The following is a 21,876-nucleotide window of genomic DNA, read 5'->3' as shown; positions in this document are numbered from 1 at the left end:
ATGTGTACTCTATAGTACGCCTCCCTGAGATCTAATTTTGTAAATATACGTCCCTCCGCTAACCTAGCCAGCATGTCCTTCATTAAAGGAAGAGGGTCTAGATCAGTGATGGCGAACCTATGGCATGCGTGCCACAGGTGGCACACGAGCCATTTGTCAGGGCAATGACAAGGCGCTGCCCTGTCAGCTGGCCACTGCCCTGTCAGCTGGCCACTGCCCTTTCAGCTGGCCACTGCCCTGTCAGCTGGCCAGCGCACATGTGCGTGCACTGGCCAGCTGAGTTCACCCTTTTTTAAAGCCATTTTTGCCCTCCCCAGATTCCAGAGCCTTTATAGCCTGCTACCACCGACCTCCACTCCTTCCGTAAGAAGCTAAAAACCCACCTGTTCAATTTAGCTGGCCTGGCTTAATTCCCAATTTTAGTCCCTCAAGCCTGCATTTTTAAGTTTTTTAGGGGTATGCTTTTACTTGCTTTTAATTTTTACTTTTCTGTACAGCTGTATTAGGTTTAATTCATTTTTAAGGGTATAGGATATTTATCTTTTGTATCTGTTTTAATGAGACGCCTGTACACCACCCCGAGTCCCTTTGGGGAGAGGGGGCGGTCTATAAATCCTGAAAAATAAATAAATAAATAAATAAATAAATAAATAGGAGCCTGGGGAGGGCAAAAAGAGCCTCCCTGCCCCCCCCAGAGACCCTCCGGAGATTTCATGAGCTTCCCTAATTCTCCCAGAGCGCAAAAAAACGGCCGTGCAGGCAAACCGGAAGTTCGGGAATGGACTTTCACTTTGCTCGGAGGGTCGTTTTCACTGCTCCGGAGGCTTCAGGGAGCATCCTGAAGGTCCCTCAAGCCTTCAGAAGTCACTTCCGGTTTGCTCGGAGGTCTGTTTTGACTGCTCCGGAGGCTTCAGGTAAGCATCCTGAAGGTCCCTCAAGCCTCCGGAGGGCTTCCGGGGGTGGGGGGTGGGGGAGGCTGTTTTCGCCCTCCCCAGGCTCCTATAAAGCCTCTGGAGCCTGGAGAGGGTGAAAAAACATGCAAAAAATGAGGTGGAGCGCCTGTAGTCACACTGGGAGGGTCGCACATTGCATTATGGGTGTGGCACACCTGCACACTACCCCCCTGTGCTGCCCCCACTTATGGCACGCGAGCCAAAAAAAGGTTTGCCATTGCTGGTATAGATGTTCCACACAGATGGCATTAAGGTCCTGGAAGTTGACACAGAGGCATAAGCCGCCATCCTTTTTCTCCCGGAACAGAACAGGGGCAGCTACCCTTGATCTAGCTGGCTGGATCAAGCCCCTTTTTAAGTTCTTTTCTATATATCCCCTCATTTCGGTTAGCTCCTCCAGGGTCATAGAATACATCTGGGGCTTTGGCAGTTTAGCCCCGGGGAGCAGTTCCATGGCACAATCTGTGGGGCAGTGAGGGGGCAAAGTATCACATTCCTGTTCGCTGCATACATCCCGTAAGTCTGCATATACCTGAGGGAATCGCTCCTCCCCTGCTGTATGTACTAACGGCACTGTAGCTCGCAATCCCACTGGGCCCTGGGCCGTGGTTTGCACCTCATGAGGAAGGGGGTCAGGACTGAGGTCTATTCTGAGGTGCCTACTACCACCACCCCACCATATCATGGGTCCCCACTTGTCCAACCATGCCAGGCCTAGTACAATTTCCTTCGTAATGTTGGGAACCACTATAAACCGCAAGACCTCCCGATGGGGCCCTATATGCAATACCACCTGATCAGTTATATGTGTGGCTGGTTGGCCCCCCAGTAACGACCTCTTCATCAGTTCAAAACAAATCGGCCTAGCCAACTTCCTGAGGCTCACCCCCAGACTATCAGTGACCTTGGCATTCATTAAGCAACGAGTGCACCCTGAATCGATCAGGGCTGTCCATTGTCGTTGCCTGGTCGCTTCTACCCCTACCTGTATCACAAACAGTTTGATAGGCTTGGTTATCATTGGGTCGGAACCCTCCCCCCAGTTACTTCCACCGGTATTGAGCATATCACCTGATGGGATGGAGTCAACTGGTATAGGAACTGGTTGACTCGGCCCATGTGATTTCTCCTGACTGCCCCTCATGCTCTTCCTGGCTACACCCTTTTTTTTCTTGGTGTGCTCATGGATGCTTTAGGACCGGTCTCATGGCAGACTGCTGGTCTATGCCCCTGCCTTCTGCATTGAAAACATGTTATGGGTGGCCGGATGAGCGTTGTCAGTCCAGCTGCCATTGGGAATGGAGGTTGCCCCATGGAAACCGCTGTGTGTTGCAGAGTTTAGGGGGCAACTCTGATACGATCTGTTGCAGTCTTTGTCCTCGCCTACCCCTCTCCCGTCCTGGCTTATTCTTGTGGAACTCTATAGCTAATTCCATGGTGGCCTGGAACCAAGCAGTGAGTCTAGGTGGCAACCCTCTGTAGACGCAGGTCCAGCATAGTGTTTGGTCAAGACCGGTCTTAAAGTAATGCACCACCAAACTCTCTGGCCACATCCTCACTTTGCTGGCCAGATGCCAGAACTCTCTGATGTATTCAGCTACTGGCTTCCCTTGTTGTCTTGTAGCTCGCAATTCTGCTTCCACCCGCTGGATCCTGGTAGTATCTTCAAACCTCTCCTGCAGTGCCATCAGGAACAATGTCTGTGAGTTCCACAGCATGATCCCAATACAGATCAGCCACCCAGTCATCAGCCTTTCCATCCATCACTGCCATCAAGGCCATCACCATGTCCCACTGCGACATATACATATAGCCATAATGATCCATGTGATTTAACACCTGGCCTAAGAAGAGGGCCACTTCTCCTGGGCTACCATCAAACGTAGCCCTTATTGCCAGTGGGTCCCAGCATCCCATCTCTCCAGGCCCATAACCAGCTGGAGACCCCTTCTGGGTAAAGAGAGGGTGAGGTGCATAGCTCTCTTGCGTCGCTCATCTCTCACAGGTGTCCTGTGCCTCGTGGTGTAAACCTAGCCCAGGCTGCTGATCTCCTACTCTTGCGGCCCCTTGGGCACCATACTGGTTTTGGTTATGCTGTCCAATGACTTCCCCTGCCTGTTGGGATCCATTTTCCAGGGACCCTCTCCAACCACTGCCACATCCATTATCTCGGAAGCCCACTGCCCCAAATCTTTCCTGCAGCATCTATAGAGTTGGGCTGTCTACCGCCGTGGTGTAACTCCAATCGTCATCTGAGCTGCGCCTTTCACTCCATTGGGCAAAATAGGTTCCAAAAGATGTGAGCTGGGGAGCATGGGGTGATAAGCCTCTGTGGTACCGAGCCACTGGCAAGCCCAGACACCAATCCCCTGCATGGGCTTGGCCCACACTGGCCTCTAGAGATTCTGCTCTAGGCTTCCATGCCATCAAGTGGTCCTTAGACCTTACATCCAATGGTGCCTCTCCTGCTGGCCCTGACACAGCCTCCAGCACAGTTGTATCAGTTGCCACGGCAGACTCCTCCAAGCCTACAGCCTCCAATCCAAGCACTATACCTTCAGCCATGGTAAGAGTTCTGACAAACTGTCAGATTCCGAAGGGATAATGGAACCAGCCAAACACAGGAACAGTTTGAAATACAGTTTGTATTCTTCCTTCAACACAAACTGACCAACAAAGCACTAAGGCAATGAATAAATTGTCAGAGTTGCTACCCTGTGCTTCCCACCACCTTTTATAACTACATTGGTAATTAAGATAAGCCACACCCCACGCGTGCGCACACCCATCACCTTGTGACCCAGAAAGAAACCACCCGGCAATTAATCATGGATTATTAGCATGAATTTCTTCAGTTTGTGTAGGTGGGATGGTGAGTCTTGGCAGTTGGCCTAGTCTTCTCTCCTGAATGGCAGCTCCAGGCCTTGGAGCTGACATCTTGATTATACAGTTTTTCATAAAACTGTATTTTTTGTGTTAATTTTTCATCTATTAAGTTCAACTTATGTTTTTTAAAGTCCATTTGGTTTTTTATATTCTTTTTTTGTGGGTCTTTTTGTAATTCCATCTCTAACCTCCTATATTCCTATATCTTATATCTCTTATATCTTCCAATTTTCACTTTTGCCTCTAGATGACACTGTTGCTCTGCTCTCCTCTTTCTTCCGCTTTTCAATGTATATCTCCAGGCAAATTATAAAATGCTATGTTTATTAGAAAAACAAAGTTCATGTAGTCCCTTTTATATTGTAGTTCCCAATTTAAAAGTGAAGATGTCCAATCCAGCTTTCTTGCTTTACTCTTCAAGCAAATCCTTATAAGCCAATTTTCTTTTTATAGTAGCTCCAAAAGCCTTCCTCACTGCTTTTCTTCCAGAGGTAGGGGAAAAAACCCAATCCCACCTCCTCTTTTTGAGTCTGTTGTTCTCCAGAGGGCTCTTTTTTAAGAATTTTAAAAAGTCCTATTTTTAAAAAGTGTCTCATCCAGATTGATCACACCTACCTTCTGTCTTCCCGCTCTTCCAGTGGCTGCCCCAACTTCGTAGCAGCTTGCAATGGCTGCTTCCCAGGGGAGCTTTCTCGAGATCAATCAGAGAGTTTGTGGACTCCCTGAGATCAGCGAAGTGTGCTCCCCTCATTTATCGCCTCTACAGAGCGGTTTAAGTTTAAGTTTTATTAGATTTATAGACCGCCCCCTCTCCCCAAAGGGATTTAGGCACAATTAGGACCACCCGACGATCCCCCAGAGCTTTCCATGGGATGTGTCATCTTGTCGCAACGTCAGCCACGCCTCCCCTCCAAGAGAAGGTCTGTTGGTCTCCAATTATGATTTCTTGCCAAGCACAGAGGTTGCACTAATATGTCTCACCATCTTGTTGTCTAAGCTTTTCCTGTCTGTGCTCCTGCAGGCTTGAGCTACACATTTGCACCCCGTTCAGTTATTGGGCCATTTCTGTTTCTTCTTTTTATATCTTAGCTGATTAAGGGGCTGTTGTTCATTCATTCATTAACCCATTCTTAAAAAGGTTGTCTCTTTTTTTTTCTTGGAGAACAATTTGGAATTCTTTCAGACTTTTATGTTTCAGGATCACCTGTTACTTTTTGATTTGTTTTTCATTTGAAATTTCAAACCATTGTCCAATTTTCAACTGTGTGCCCAATTATTAGGCAAGTGAGTATTTAACAGATTTAACAGATTAACAGAGTTTGAAGGGACCCTATAGGTCATCTTGTCCAACCCCGCCCAAGGAGGAGAGCCTCACCATTTCTGACAAATGGCAGTTCAATCTCTTCTTGAAAGTCTCAAGTGATAAAGCTCCCACAACTTCCGAAGGCAAACTGCTCCGTTGGTTTATTGTTATCACGGTCAGAAAGTTTATTATTTCTAGGTTGAATCTCTTCTTGTTCAGTTTCCATCCATTATTCTTTGTTTGGCCTTCAGGTGCTTTCAAAAATAGCTTGATCCCTTCCTCTCTGTGGCAGTCCTTGAAATATTGGAACACTGCTATCATGTCTCCCCTGGTCCTTTTCTTCCCTAGACTAGCCATGCCCATTCCCCTCCTTCCTGACTCCTGTGTCAACATGAAGGGGACCGTGGAGCATGAGCTGCGGGACCGCAGCTCACGCTCCGCGGTCCCCTTCATGTTGACTTAGGAAGGCGGGGAATGGGACGTGCGCAGGAGGGAGGCTGACATGGTCCCATTCCCCACCTTCCTGAGTCAGGGGGAGGGAGGAGCCGCTGAAGGCAGTGAGCGGCGCTGGGGGAGATGGCGGCCAATGCAAGCAGGTGATGCCTTGCGGAGGAGGGAGAAAGTGAAGCTGAAGAGGCGGGTGGAGGCCCCTGGCTTTGCAGGAGGGAAGTGCCACGGTTTTGGGAGCGGAGGAAGGTCTCCATTTTGTGGGACTTTGGGGTGGCGAAGTTCTTGGCCCCGTTTCCTTCCCCAATCGTCTTGTACGGCTCGGAAAGAGAGCTCTGACTCGGCAAACGGACCCCGGGCTTGCACGCCTGCTCTGGGCGTGTCCGCAGGAGGGACAAAGAGACACCCAAGTCCTCCATGGGGCTTTCATTGTGCAATCGAATCCGGGAAAGAGAAACCTTCCGCTGTTTTTAATGTCAGCTGGCGCAGAAGGAGTTTTTGGGAGGAAAGCGTTTTTTGTATTCCGTGGTAATCCAGTTTCAGAGAGGTCAGGAGCCAGCCTTCTCCATATATTCAGATGGTTAAATTAATGTCGGAACCCGGGGTTGCCTGGTCTATCTCCAGTATGAGGTCATTGGGGTGTTTATTATAGAGTGCTTAAGTCAGCTTGGCATTCAGGTTATATGACTAATCCTTTACAGGATTTAGGATGGCCTTTAAAAAAAAATCACTCAGGAAGGAGGGGAATGGGACCACCTGTGCAGGAAGCTCCTCAGCGCTAGCCTCCTGCACATGTGGTCCCATTCCCCTCCTTCCTGAGTCAACATAAAGGGGACCGCGGCTCACGCTGATGATGTCACCAGCCTCACCAGCCATAAACCTCACCACACGTCACTGCCCCTTAGTATTGTTGAATTTTAAATATGCTGAGGGTTACATGTTGAGTTCATTTTAACCCCATTTGGGACAATTGAAGAACAGAAAATACTCTAGTCATTATCTCAACTCTTGAGTATTTCAGAGTGCTACAGTCTGTCTGGGGATCCATAATAACAGAGTGAAGAGGGGTCACACAGTGGCTTCTCCAAACATCTCAGCCAAATTTAAAGGTAGGAGCAGGATGCTTGGTATAGCTGGCTGCTCATATTCAGATTCCAGACGATTCTCATTTGCTTATGTGTATATCTTTCTCTGCATATGATGATTGGATCAGAACTGATGCTGTTAATGATGTTTTATTTATTCTTGCAAGAATCAAAGTTACACAGCAGACAATGTTTGACTTAAAAATATTTTAAACGTTTATTGAAAATAAATCTATTATGAATTCAATAGGAATGGGAATATTTTGAGTAAATTTGATTTCTTTATGATATTGGATAGGCTGTGGTTTTAGCTTGTTAAATTTTATTAGCAACTGCTAAATCCAGGTTGAAAGTTGTCTATCTCTTTAGTTGCATTGTTAGCTCATCACCTAACAGGATTTTTTAAACAAAGCTTTGCATTCACATTTGTTCCTACAGTCCAGGAGTCTGATTAGATTCTGTTAATTAGAGCCTGTGCATTATCCCAGATGCAATTCCAAAAGGCATTTCAGAGGCTCAACTTATTTTAGGAAAAGTCATAGTTGCTTTAAGGAGTTTGATGCCATGTTTGTAGATCCACATTCTAAAGCAACTTTTGTAGACCAAATCCAAAGCATTGCACAATTCATCTGCTAAATTATATTCTTTTTGCCACTAACCCACTACGTTCTGAGCAAGTTTTTGTTTTGTTTTGTTTTAATTATGTACATCTTCCTGTTTGCTATTTTTCAAATTAACTGAAATGTTGGCAGCAGACTGACATGGGTTGCAGTCTTGTAGGAATTTATTTCAAGTTGTTAAGTTTATACTTTCAATTTTATTTTTTCCCATGCTTGAAGTAAAACATGTTTTACAGCCTGTTTAAATCAATATTGTCATTTTTGGGAAGCTAGTTACTTCATTAAACTACTTAAAAGTAGTTTATTTAAAATTTTAGAATTATGTGCTAATGTTTATTTATTTTGAAGCTATGATTATATTTAGAGTTTTATAAAATTTCATTTTCTGTTTATTTTGCATAGACAATCCTTTGAAATGAAGATAGAGTATACATTTTATTAAAATAAATAATATTATATCATATCATGCTAGGTGTTACGGTTAGAAGGTCAAGTTGTTCGCTATAAAACAGCTGCAGAAAATGCTGAAAGAATAGAGGATGAATTGAAAGCAGAGAAACGTAAGCTCCAAAGAGAGGTAATCTACATTACTATACTTTTGAATTAAGAAAAAGGGTTGAATAAAAAAAATTAAAAATTTAATATGAGTAATAGAACTGTAGATTAATCATTTCTGTATTAAATGAAAACCTTTACAGCCTCTAGCCATGAATAATGTCCCTAAAATTGCCTTCTGTAGATTGGAGTATTTTATATTTCCTTCCTGCTTGTGCCAAAGAACTAAAAGAAAGCCTTTTTCAGACACTAATTAAATAAAGAAGATAAAGCAAGTTGCTATAACTTGCTTACTAAAAAAAGGGAATGGAATCCATTAGTTCTCACTTGTGGTTCTGGAAAGCAAAACAAAATTGAAGAAAAAACAGAGAATGAAAAATAAATATTGCCCAAAGTTTTATAATATGCACCCAATTAATGAATGAAATACTGTAATTACAGCTGAATTTAATGCTACACAATTTACTGATAATCTCAGATAATTAGTTCTTTTTCTATGCAGGATGATTATTTAGGAAAAGCTATTAGCTTTTAACAACTTGATTTTCAAGATGATAAATTCAAATAACAGACAAAACATTTTAACGTCTGCATTCATTAATCATTAACACCTGCATTCATTAATCAGGGTGGTGCAGTGGCTCAGCGATTAAGACGCTGGGCTTGTTGGCTGGAAAGCCAGCAGCTCAGATTTGAGACTCAAACACCAGGCAACAAGGTGAGCTCTTGCCAACCTAGCAATTTGAAAGCATGCAAATGAAAGTAGATAAAAAGGCACCACTTTGGTGGGAAGGTAACAGCGCTCCATAATGGTCACATGACAGAAATGTCTATGGATAGCGCTGGCTCAATGGCCTTGCAATGGAGATGAGTGCTGCTCCTTATAGTTGGCAATGACCAGCGGAGTAAAATCAACAGGGACTCATCAACCTTGTTTTATTCATTAATCAAAGAGTTTTGTAATTTGTCTAATATATATAATTTTGGATCCTTTAAGAATTAAAGAAATATTTGTTCATAAAGGAAACCAACTCTAGATTTAAACACAAACTAAAAAAAATCTTAAAGTTTAGGAATCAATGTATCTGTGTGCACCTTAAAGAATTTATCTAAGCTTGGCATTTTGCCTTTCCTAAAAGTAATATTTCTAATTTCCTCATCTTAATTTGTTCAGAAATTACCGTATTTTTCACACTATAAAACGCACTGGACCATAAAACGCACATTAGCTTTAGAGGAGGAAAATAAGGGGGAAAAAAATCTGCCTCTGCCTTCCAGGATCCATCTGGTATTCATCTGGCTAGTGTCCTTGCAGCAAACAGCAAACAGCCTGGTCAGCTTCAACACATTATTGCAGCCCCAGCACATGGCTCATCAGGGCTCCGCTCTGTTGTGTGCACCACCAGTCAACCGAGCTGAGCTGGCCCTGCCGGGGAACACTGGAGCCTTTGCTGCTGAGCAGCTGATTGGTGGTTGGATCGGCCTCCTGGAATATTGCCAATCAGCTGTTCTAGGCAGCGGCAATTGTCACTGCTGTTTGTCACTGCCCATCACTGCTGCCTATCGCTGTCGTTCACTGCCACTATTGCCACCGCTGTCATTCAGCGGCAATTGGCAGCAGCAGCAAATGGTGCCGATTGGCAGCAGTGGAATAGCTGATTGGCAGTATTTTGAGAGGCCAATCCAAACACTAATCAGCTGTTCAACAGCAAAGCCTCCAGTGTTCCATGACGGCGGCGGGTGGCGAGCGCTGGCAGCAGCGATAGGCGGTGCCGCCGCACCAACCCCGTCCCCCCACCACAATATTCACTCTATAAGAGGCACAGACATTTCCACCTACTTTTTGCAGGGGAAAAGTGCATATTATAGTGCAAATGATAATTTTTGTGTGACTATACCAGCACATAGATTTTAACAAAGGAAAAAAGGTCCATATATATATATCATGCTGAACCAAAAGAATTGTTTTGTTTAATCATCATGTTCAAACATTGCCCAGTTCCTCTCCAGATATCTGAAACTATTGATGTTATATGGTAGTAGGTACTTCTTAGTGGGAAGTAATTTATTCAGAAATTATGAAAATACATGTTTCCAGTTTAAGATTTCTTCTTGTAAGACTATTTTTTCTTATTTAAAGCACAGTAAATAATTGGTTCTTTAAGTATAATTTGCATATTTCACATCCAGTAGTCCAGCAGATATACATTTGTATTGAAAGTTGACACATTCCTAAAATAGTTGGGCATCAAATATCCTGCATATGAAATTATTTATGTTTATGGATTTTAAAAGATAAAATGAAAATTAGTGTTTCTTGTGGTCTATAATTTGAGAAGAGAGTCAGTTTGGTGTAGTGATTAAGATACCAGGCTAGAAACTGGGAGACTATGAGTACAGGTAGTCCTCAACTTACAACAATTCATTTAGTGACTATTCAAAGTTATAACAGCACTGAAAAAAGTGACTTGTGACCATTTTTCACACTTATGACTATTGCAGCATCCCCATGGTTAATGATCAAAATTCAGATGCTTGGCAACTGGTTCATATTTACGATGGTTGCGGTGTCTAGGGGTCGTATGCTCACCTTTTGCAACCTTCTGACAGACGAAGTCAATGGGGAAGCCAGATTCAATTAACAGCTGTTCAACTAATTTAACAACTGCAGTGATTCACTTAACAACTGTGGTGAGAAAGTCATGAAATGAGGCAAAGGTCACTTAACAAATGTCTCACTTAAGAACATAAGTTTTGGGCTCAATTGTGGTCGTAAATCAAGGATTACCTGAACTAGTCCTGCCTTAGGCACGAAGCCAATTGGGTGACCTTGAGTCAGTCACTCAATTTCAGTCCTAGGAAGTAAGCAAGGCAAACCTTGCCAAAAAAACTGCAGGGCTTCTCCAGGTAGTTGTAGGAATCAACAATGACTCAAAGACATAAATAAAATTATTTGTCATATAGTCAGTCAGATCTTTAGATTAGATTTGGCATTTTTGTCCACTGTTGAGCCCTTCAAAGGACATGGGATAGAAGATGTTGGAGGGTATCAAAGGTATTGTCACAGATGTAAGCTGTTCCCAGTAAAGTTGCCTTTTGCAATTGACTGGTGGTGATTATGTCCTTGGGGATTCAAGTAGCGCTCCAAATGTTTTGAAAGTTTAAAAATTGCACTGAAGGAGCCTATTACTATTGGTACTACCTTACTTCTGATGCTATAGCCATTCTACTTCTATTTGGAGTTGTTTTTGTGACTTTTTTTAGTTCTTTCTCTTCTATTCTGGTGTCGCCAGGTACTACCATGTGCACTATCCAAAGTTGTTTGACTTTCTTACCAGCAATTATTAAATCTAGGGTGTCATGTTACAGGTACTTGTCTGTTTTAATACTAAAGTGCAGAGCAATTTAGCTTCTTCATTTTCCTTTATTGCTTATTTTGTGTCCCCTCCGTTCTTGTTTGAAGGCAGGTACCGAAAATAACCCTAGACTGGTTTTTAAGTGTGCACCTAATATAAGCCATACCCCAAAAATAAAACCTAGTGAAGGGGGTGGGCATGGCCAGCATAGGAGGTGGCAAGCATACACGGACCAACAGTGTCCGGCAGCAGCCATAGCCATACAGCGCAGGTGGCTTGATTTCCTGTCCAAGCAGCAGATGGAAGCAGAGGCATGGGGAAGGGAGACAGGAGATTTGGAGGTGTCACACGGGCTGCAGGAAAGCTGAGTCAGTGGGCCAGAGTGGGCAGATGGCCATGGGAGGCTTGTTTTTGCATCTGTCAGCTTTCCTGCGACCTGCACGGAGCAGGAGAATCACCTGCCTTCTGCCCCGCGCCTCTTCCTCTGTCTTCTGCCAGTGCTGTTCCCATGGCTGCCTGCCCACTCTGGCCCACTGACTCGGCTTTTTTTGCAGCCTGCGCAGCACGTCTGGATCACCTACACCTCTGCCTCCGTCTGCTGCTTAGACAGGAACTCATCTCTGCCTATGGTCCTTGGTAAATAGTCTATCAACATCATTGTAAGAATGTAGGAGCATGGCTTCTAGTTCATCTTGAGTCCAGTCCGCTATTCCAACTGATATTTAATGACTGGAGTTATCCAAGTATTAATCTCCTTTTTGGTATTTCCGTCACTGAGTTTGGACTTTGAAATCATCTTGTTAGGAACTTTTGTCTCTTGCTTCTTGGGCTCTCTCCTTTCTGCTCACATGGAAAGAACTTGTTTTCAATTGCATCAGCTACTACACTAATTAGCAATTTGAAGGTTGTTGTTAAGCAGGTAATTGGCCTGTAGTTGCCTGGTACTGCCCTTTTTGTTGGCTTTTTTATTATCATGTAGGTTTTGCCATATATTAACCAATCTTCAGTTTCATTTCCTTGTAGTATGTTCTTAAGTTGCTTGTCAATGAGTGGGTGCAGACCAGAATAACAATTGGAAGGGACCTTGTAGGTCAACTAGTCCAACCCCCCCCCCCCCCCCGCCCAAGCAGGAGACCCTATACCATTTCTGACAAATGACAGTCCAGTTTCCTCTTGAAAGCTTCCAGTGGTGAAGCTGCCACAACTTCTGAAGGCAGGCTATTCCATTGGTTGTTCTCACTGTCAGAAAAGTTCTCTTTATTTCTAGGTTGAATCTCTTCTTGATCAGTTTCCATCCATTATTCCTTATGGCCTTCAGGTGCCCTCTCTGTGACAGTCCTTCAAATATTGGAACACTGCTATCATGCCTCCCCTGGTCCTTCTCTTCACCAAAACCCATGCAGTTCATATTTACCTGAGCTTTATATCTGCTATTTTTCTTGGCTATGACAGTTATTTGTTACTTTAGTATTTCCAGTCTTTTTTTGATTTTCCTTGCCTCCAGATGATTTCTTAATCCAGTATTCTATATTCCAGTGACGTGCGGTGAGGTTTATGACTGGTGAGGCACTGACACAGTGCTGGGTTTCAAATATTTTTAGACTTGTGGACTTCAACTCCCAGAATTACACAGCCAGGCATGCTCAGTTCCAATTTAAAGCGACAGCATTTGTTTTTCTCCTTTACTCCTTCTTTCTTTTTCTTTTTCTTCTCCTTCCCCTCCTTCCTCCCTCTCTCCCTTCCTCCCCCCCTCTCAAACACACACACACACACACAGAAGTTGGATTGGACTATCTCTCCTACCCCTTTCCTCTCTCACTCACTCTCAAACAAACCCACCCACACACAAAAGTTGGATTGGATATCTTTTCCAGTGGCTTGAAAGCAGCTCCTCTGCCATCCCCCCCATTCCCCTGCTGCCTTTCCCAAACACCTCCACCATTGCAAATGCAGCCTGCTGTCTGGGTGGGAAATGCCTGGAATACAATAAAGCCCACCCACCACCTCCTGCTGGCAGGCTGGGGTGAGAGGAGAGGCAGAGAAGCCGGAGGGGAGCCGATCTGAGCCTTCCAAAAGAAAGAGGCTGGGGGGAAGTGTGTGTACTACAGCATGGCTCTTTGCCTGGCTTCCTGCCTCCTCCTGTGGTCTCCTCAGTGCTCGCTTGTGCTCTCCCTCCCCAAGTGTAGTTTGATTGCAGGCGGAGCCACGTTGCCTTTTCAAACTTGTAATCAGTGAAGCTGGGCTAGATTTTTATATAGTTTTATCCAGCTGTGTGTGTGTGAGAGAGAAATGAATGGGGGCCTGGGGAGGAAGTCACTACACTTGGGGAGGGAGAGCACCAGTGAGGAGACCACAGGAGGAGGCAGGAAGCCAGGCAAAGAGCCATGCTGTAGCACACACACTGGCCCCACAACGTGGCTGGGCCTGCAATCAAACTACTCTTGGGGAGGGAGAGCACAAGTGAGCCAGGGTCCTTCCCTCCAGCCTTTGCCCAAAGCCCTGCACAGCACCAGGAGGATGAAGTTTGAATTCCTCCCCCTCCCTCCAACCCACACGTACCTTTTCCAGCTTTTTTTAACAGTTAAGCAGAGTCATCCATGGTGAGGCAGTAACTAGCTCAGCTTTTTCCTTTTACTTTTTTTTTCATGATGAGAGTGGTGAGGCTGTGCCTCACTTGCCTCACCTGATTGCACGTCACTGCTATATTCATATTCTTCTTTGGTTTATTTCCTTTCATCTGTTCTAGCTTGTTTGCATCTAATCTTAGCCTTCCGGCTGTGCAACCAACCAATAATAATTATTTTTGGTTGCAGTCAGCAGGTGTTTAGACTGGATTTGGCAGTTTTATTCTTCTATCAAGTATCAGGGGCAGGCAGATGTTGTTTGATGTTGTTAAAGGTGTTACAACTTACAATTTACCCCCAGAGTCATATGCATAACATTTGGGCAGATTTGCCCTTATGCTTGATCAAAGGAAAGCTTTCCCCCCACCCCCAATCTTCCTCTCATCTCTTCCCACCAGGTCTTCACAGGCTTTGGGTCTGATTATTTCCCTACTGTATTCCACACTTCTTCACACTCCCTATCATCTATCACCATAATGGTTAACCTATGGCAGTGTGCCAGCGGTGGCATCCAGAGCCCTTTTTTGCTGGCACGTGCACTGTCGCCTCAGATCAGATCTCCGTGTCGTTTCTTTTGTGAACTTCTGTTTCCCTGCAAACAACGAAATAGAAGCTCACGAAAGAAAAAAGATCTTACCTCTTGACATGTTGAGATGCCCGGCCTCCCGCTGGTCAGCTGGTCTTTGGGTCTCTGCTGTGCTTGCGCACATGTCTGCACATTTGTGCATGTGTGCACCTTTCAATTTGGGCATGCGCACATGCAATTTGGGCACTCAGTGTCTAAAATATTCACCATCACTGACTATCACATACTTACCATTGGAAGATTGTCAATGTTCTGGAGCTTATATTGCGAAGAACAGCAGGCCACTCTACTCCTCAGGATCCCCAATGAATTGTGGCTATTCCAAAAAATGGTGTCCACTTCTGAGATAGGGCCATGGGACCTGCAGAGACATTGAAGGGCAAAATGGCCTGCCCTCCTTCCCAAACACAAACTCCAGAAATCTACAAAATATGAGCAATTGGGGGATGGGTAGGAGGGTGTGGATATAGATCATTTGTATATGTCTGGCACATATATTGGGGAAGGGGAGCAGACCACTCCATTCCTTGACATCACCCCAAATCACATGGCTTCATCTGGGAAGGGGTGTCATTTTCAGAGCTGCCACACTTGTGCCCATTTCCACATAAGTGAGCAGTCACAGGTGGGGAGGAGAGTGTGGGTGTAGACCATTTACCATTTGGAGATCTATAGAAGGTAAATGAGCAATCAGTAATAGGAGTTGCTGGTGTGGGATCCAGTGGGCTGGGAGCAGAGCATGGGGTGCCTCAGGTTGGAGGAGGCCTTGGGAGGGCTGGGGCAGGCAAACCCATGTCTGCCCTAAGCCCCGCAGGGTCTCCCCTGAGGTACTATGAGCGCTCTACTAAATGATCACATGAGGGAAAATGGGTAGGGATTGTTAAGTGGTCACAGGATCACCTCACTTAATGATCATCATGAGTTGCCACTATGATGGGCAGGCTCCATTCTGGTTGTAAGTCGAAGATTACCTGTACATTAAAATTCATGTTTATTATATATTTTCAGAAACAGGTCTCTCACTCCAATATCCATTGCCAACCAAAAAATGTATCATAAAATGAACCTAATTTTTACCCTTAATTTTTCAGAATCTGTCAAATGTAATATTTGGCTGGATAGTAGTTATAATACTGGGAAAAAATCTGTAACCTTCAAATCAGCAAAGCTTGATTGCCGATGCATACTTTTCCACAGATAATCAAAGAAAATCTTGTCAGAGCAGATCTTCTTTAGTTAGAAATAAAAACAAATGTGTCACTATTCCTACAGAAGAAACGAACCTGGAATATTGGTGTCTAAGCTTTAATCTAAGCTGAAGGACTAAGTCTGTAGACCTGTACAATATATAAGCAAAAAGACATCTTAAGCTTTTAGAGCTTAAAAATAATTTGTAAAAGTTTTCCAGATGTTGTTCTGTGTGGGCATAGATCCTATTTGAATGATACCCCAAAAGATAAACTCTTAAACTGAAAAGATTTCAAGCAAGCTTTCTTTTCCGTCTGGCATATTAGTCATTCCTGAAGGTCAGGGTCCATGTTATTTTCTATACTTTAATTTGAATACAATGTCTCTTTTAAATGTTTTTTTCAGCTTCGTTCAGCATTAGACAAAACGGAAGAACTTGAAGTAAGTAATGGCCATCTAGTTAAACGTCTAGAGAAGATGAAAGCCAATAGAAGTGCTTTACTCTCTCAGCAATAGATGGTAGCTGTTGCTGGGGCTATTGGACTGATTGACAACCATGCCACCCAGGCTTATGGCTGTACCTGTTTGGGATACTTTCATGTTTCTGAAGACAACACAGTTCACATGCATGAATCCATTTGACCATATGCCAATATCTTGAAGTTTTGGTTATGCAGATTCTGAACTGATATAACCGTGATTATGAACAACTGCTCCAAATGATTGTCTCTCTCAGATTCAATACGGTAGCTGTAAGCAATCCAGTAAGCACATAATATGTCCCTCTAAGTCTTCAATTCGATATGGCATTTTGAAAACAATACTGAAAGGACATTTTTATTGTCCTATTAAACTGGAAATTGGAATTTTCTTTCTGGAAAAGACTAATTTTCAGATTTCCTGTAATGGCTGTATCTGAAAGAATAGCAACCCTAGCATAACCTTATCAAGTTCTTATATATAAAAAGAAACTTGGAACCAGAAGCCATTGCAGAACAAATGTTCAATTTTGAAATCATGGATGAAAATAGTCTTGGAAGCAAAAGTGACCTTATTTGACTTCATTAAATAAAACTTTATAAGCAATTTTTCTCCTATTCATTTATGACTACTTCATTTCAGGATCAAATGGCAATAGCTTCACTTTAAAAAAAAGAAAAGTTTTTATTATTATTTAATCTCTGTATTTGGAATTCAGTTAAATGATTTGTTATAAAGAATGTGATGTTGCAATAAAGGCAAGCCAATGTTTTAAAATTTATATAGTATTTCATATTTTAATTTATACATGTTTGTTATTACTAAACACAGTTTAGTAGAAATCATGAAGATCGGTCTTCACGCAAAAAGAAACTATAGCCCAACCTAGCAAAAACATAACTGTAAAAGACAGACTAGAAATAAAACTTAAAATAAGCAAAAAAATAGTAAGAGAACATCTGTTTGATCTTGATGAATACAAATCACCAGGACCTCGCGGATTACATCCCAGAGTTCTAAAGGAGCTGGCAGATATCATCTCAGAACAACTGCATCACATATTTCAAAAATCCTGGAGCACCAGGGAACTGGAAAGAGCCGATGTGATTCCCACCTTCAAAAAAGGGGAAAAAACAGATCCAGGAAACTAGAGATCAATCAGTCTAACATCAATACCCAGGAAGATGCTGGAAAAGATAATAAATAAACAGAACTACCAACATCTAGAAACAAGTAAAGTAATAGCTAGCAGCCAGCAAGGGTTTGTTAAAAACAGATCATGCCAAACTGATCTTATTTCATTCTTCAATATAGTGACTAAATTATTAGTAGACCAGCGAAATACTATGGACATAATATACTTAGACTTCAGCAAGGCATTTGACAAAGTAGACCACAACCTACTTCTTGGCAAGCTAGGAAAAAGTGAGATAGATAGCATCACCACAAAATACATTCGCAACTGGCTGACAAACCATACTCAACTAGTAGTCTACATGTGCAGTGGGTTACCACAAGATTCCATCTTATGCCCAGTACTCTTCAATATGTTCATAAACTACTTAGATGAGGGAATAGAAGGGGAACTTACCAAATTTGCAGATGATACTAAACTGGCAGGAATAGCTAACATGCTAGAAGATAGGCTCAAGATCCAGATGGATCTTGACAGAGTTGAACACTGGACCCTATGTAACAAAATGAAATTCAATGTAGAGAAAAATAAAGTCCTACACTTGGGCATGAAAAACCAAAGTATACATATAGACTGGATGAAACCAGGCTTAATAGCAGTAACTGTGAGAGGGATCTTGGATTCTTGGATTAAATTGCATTAACAGAAGGCTACAGTCAAGATATACTGCTCTATAAAGTCTTAGTAAGACAATACCTAGAGTACTGCATCCAATTTTGGTCACCACACTATAAAAAAGATGTTGGAACTCTAGAAAAATGCAGAGAAGAGCAACCAGGATGATTAGGGGACTGGAGACTAAAACATACAAAAAACATTTTCAGGAAATGGGCATGGCTGGTTTAGTAAAGAGAAGGACGACGGGAGACATGATAGCAGTGTTCCAATATTTCAGGGGCTGCCACAGAGAGGAAGGGGTCAAGCTATTTTCCAAAGAACCTGAAGTCCAGACAATGAATAATGGATAGAAACTGAACAAGGAGAAAGTCAACCTGGAAATAAGGAGAAATTTTCTGACAGTGAGAACAATCAACCAATGGAACAGTGATCCCAACCCCACCGCCACCCCGCTACCAGCCTCTTACCCGAACTAATGCTCCACCACCATTCAAGACAATGTTCTTTTTTTAAAAAAAAAAAGTTTTTTGTTTTTTTATTACATATTTTAACTTCTTTTATAAACAAAGTCTTGTGTGGGTTTTCACCCTTTACATCTTCTATTATGCACAGTTCATTTTAAATCATATTTTCATTTCACATTTCAGTCATCTTATTTTCTTTTCATATTTTCCAGCTTAACTTTAATTTCTTCTTAATATATAAACAATATCCTTATTGCCTCTCCAAGTTAATCAAATTTAACATATCATTTCCATCTATTACTCTTTTTTACTCACAATATCATGTATCCTCAAATTCAATTTTGTACAGTAAACATTTCACTTAATTAATTATTCATGATTAATAGTATTAATCTATTTTCCTCACATATTAGCTATATACCATTGGTTATATTTAACAAATTTCATTCTATTCTACTAGTAAATCCTTTTCCTTCTTTCATCCTTTAACCCATTTCCTCTTGGTCTCTCACGAACTTCACTTCTCTTATATTCTCTTCATTTCCCTAGCTTTTTTACCTTGTTCTTGTAGTTTCTATATTTTTTCTTTCCAATCTTTCTACTCCTTTTTAATTCTCTTGGGGGGCCACTTCCCCTTTGTCTCCTTTTGGTATGTAACTGTAAATCTCAATACAATCATGTAGGAGCCTGGTCTCGTCGCGGTGCTTTCGGTGTCTCCCCTGTTCAAGACGATGTTCGATGGGAGTGTGGACAAGCTCGCCTTCTTCCTAAATCGAGCCCGGTCCTACATTGACCGCTATGGGGATGAGTTCCATGGTGACAGGGACATTGTATCCATCTTAGGCGATAACCTAGAAGAAGTGTCTGAATGGTTTACCCATCTCCATGATGAGGGAGCTCCAGAGTTGGACAATGTAGACGACTTCCTGTGAGAACTCTGAGCCCTTTCAAAATTAAAGCAAAAATAACTGCCCCAGACAGAGACCCATTGGGACATAGAAACCATTTTAGATTCTGATTGTATACACTGCCTCATCAGCCCATCCAGTGGATAAATTGGGCATTAAAACAAAATAGCTGAAAGCTCCTATCTGATTCAAGCAAGTTAATGATACGGGGACACCCTGACACACTTGTCACTGAAGAGTTAAAGCTGGAGATGCATTAAAGCTGAAGAGTTAAAGCTGGACATTGGGAGCTGATTTGCTTTATAGTAGTGCCAGAAATGACAGAGTCAGTCATCTTGGGCCTTGCCTAGCTGGACAATCACGTGGGAGGGTGGCTACTGGAAACTCAAACTAGCGCTAGGCCCCAAACCACCTCCAAATTTATCAGATGAACTGGCTGGCCCACAACAAGCCATCACTGACCGAAAAGAGGCAATAGCAGCACTGTCAGAAAAGACCCCTGGAACTCCTCTGATCCCCAGAGAGTATAGGGACCTGGCCGAAGTGTTCAGTGAGGAAGAATGAAATATTCTACCACCACCACCCTCGGCCCACAGTCTGTGCAATTGAATTCATGGAGGGGGGTAAACTACCTAAACTGAAGATGTATTCCATGACACCCCCCCAAAGAAATGAGAAAACTAAGGGAATACATTGACAGTAACTTAGCTAGAGGCTTCATACAACCAGCAAAATCAAGAGTAGTTGCTCACATACTATTCAAGAAAAAGAAAGATGGGGGGATGAGACTGTATGTTGACTTCAAAGGGATCAATGCTGTGTGTGTGTGTTGTACAATACCAACCCCTTACCCCTCATGAAAGACATGCTGGGCCACCTAGTGAAAGGAAAGGTGTTAACTAAGCTTGATCTCCAAGAGGCATACTATTTGGTCCAGATCAAAGAAGGAGATGAATGGAAAACCACTTTTAACTGCCCCTCAGGCAGTTTCCAATTTAGAGTAATGCCATTTGGACTACAAGGAGCCCCTGGGGCCTTCATGCAATTGATAACTGAGATCCTGCATGAGCCACCTGTATGAGAGAGTTCTTGTTTACCTAGATGACATTCTCATCTACAATGAAACTCTAGAGCAGTGGTTCCCAAAGTGGGCGGTACCGCCAACTGGGGGGCGGTGAGCTGACTTAGGGGGGTGGTAAGAGGCAAGGGGGCAGCAGGGGGCGGTAGGAGACAAGGGGGGTGGTAGGGGGCGCTAAGAGGGTGAGAAAAAAATTGTGTTGGCTGCAGAGGGCGTCACCACCCTCCCCTCCAATCACCGCCTTCCTCCCAGGAGAGGGGTGTGCGCCACTTCAATTGCCCAGTCCCCAAGTTGGCAGGTGGAAAGTTTCCAACTGCCACGCAGTGTCGTTTGCCGAACACGGACTGCAGTCTGCAGAGTGGCCGCACAATCATGATTGAATCCCCCTCCAGCTAAACAGGAGTCTTGAGGTGCAGCAGGGCAGCAAATTGACTGGGTTAAGGACTTGAGGTGGCTCGGGCTTCCTGGAGCAACTATTTTAGAGGGAACATTGCCCACAGCTGCCTTCTCACAAGTTTAAGAGGGCTCAATTTGCCTCGTTGGGTGGGGGCGGAGGGAGTGATTGTCCGAAACTCGCTGAAAGAAAGTTCCCTGTCTTTCTGACCTGTGGGATTAATTCAGCCTCTGAGATAAACTGTATTGTGTGAAAGCAGCCGGCTTCCCTTCCTCTCCAGCATCCGTGCCTCGATTAACACATAAAAGCCCAGAAGGGGTGGGGGTGGGGGCTGGTCGCAAACCAAGGACGAGCCAACTAAGCTGAGTGTGGGTTGCTCCGCAGAGAGCAACCCACGCTCGAGAGAAATGGTAGCAGTGAGCCGGCAGTGAGCCTCCTGCCTTCACTTTCTACCTCTCCGCAAAAAGGTAGAAAGTGATGGCAGGAGGCTCACTGCTGCTGTTTCTCTCGAGGCTACCCACCTGAAGTTCACATTGGCAAATCCAGGGTGGCGCGGTAGCGATCCTAAATTCCCACCTAGAGTGCACGCACCACAGAATCCAAATGCAGGAAGCAGGATCTGTTTCCTCCTGCATCTCTCTCTCTTTCTATTTTGTTGGATATTTTGGGTAACTAGCAATGTTCCCTCTAAGCTGTGCGGGTGCGCGGCCACGCACGTGGCAACAAAACACAATGCGGCAGTTTCCAACTGCCACACAGTGGTTTTTGTGAGACGCCTTGCATGATAATAGGAGAGCCAGCCTGGAGTCAGCAATCAGTTCTAGGTCCACAAGGCAGAAAGTAGCTGAGAGAAGGGGTGTGGGGGTTAGGAGAAGGCATGGGATGGACTCCCAGCAACGGCTGCTCGGATTTGCCATTTGCAAGAGAGAGGGAGAGGGAGAGCGCGAGTGTGTGTATCCCTCCTTCCTTCAGCCCAACACTCTCGCTGGCATCCCGACCAGACAAGAGGGACTGCAGAGGGTCTCCTCGAGTCTAGGGCAGCGAGTCATTTGATGGGAAACTTGCGTCTTGGAAGGAATGACCCAGCTTGGCTCCCGCTTCATTTCTCCTGCCTCTTCGCTTCTCCGTTCGGTTGT

The 21,876-nt window shown here is 43.8% G+C and overlaps 1 protein-coding gene across 3 annotated transcripts in view; it reads left to right on the top strand.

The window, feature by feature from the left end:
• Window positions 1–16,845, top strand: part of LRRFIP1 (LRR binding FLII interacting protein 1) — a 162,520-nt gene extending 145,675 nt beyond the window's left edge. Inside the window, exons 13-14 of one of the 3 annotated variants that reach the window (XM_081938312.1) lie at window positions 7,767–7,871; window positions 16,009–16,845. In XM_081938312.1, coding sequence (XP_081794438.1) covers window positions 7,767–7,871; window positions 16,009–16,119 — 216 coding nt within the window. In that variant the 3' untranslated portion in view covers window positions 16,120–16,845. Of the gene's footprint in view, window positions 1–7,766; window positions 7,872–12,228; window positions 12,379–16,008 lie in introns of those variants that run through there. The other 2 variants (XM_081938311.1, XM_081938313.1) reach the window with 2 other exon arrangements.
• The last annotated feature ends 5,031 nt before the right edge of the window (window positions 16,846–21,876 follow it).

This window comes from Natrix helvetica (assembly GCF_964273705.1).
Source record: "Natrix helvetica genome assembly, chromosome: 1".
In the NCBI taxonomy this organism is placed as follows: domain Eukaryota; kingdom Metazoa; phylum Chordata; class Lepidosauria; order Squamata; family Natricidae; genus Natrix; species Natrix helvetica.
The sequence above is the reverse complement of the archived record's forward strand: the minus strand, read 5'-3'. Positions and strand labels throughout refer to the sequence as shown.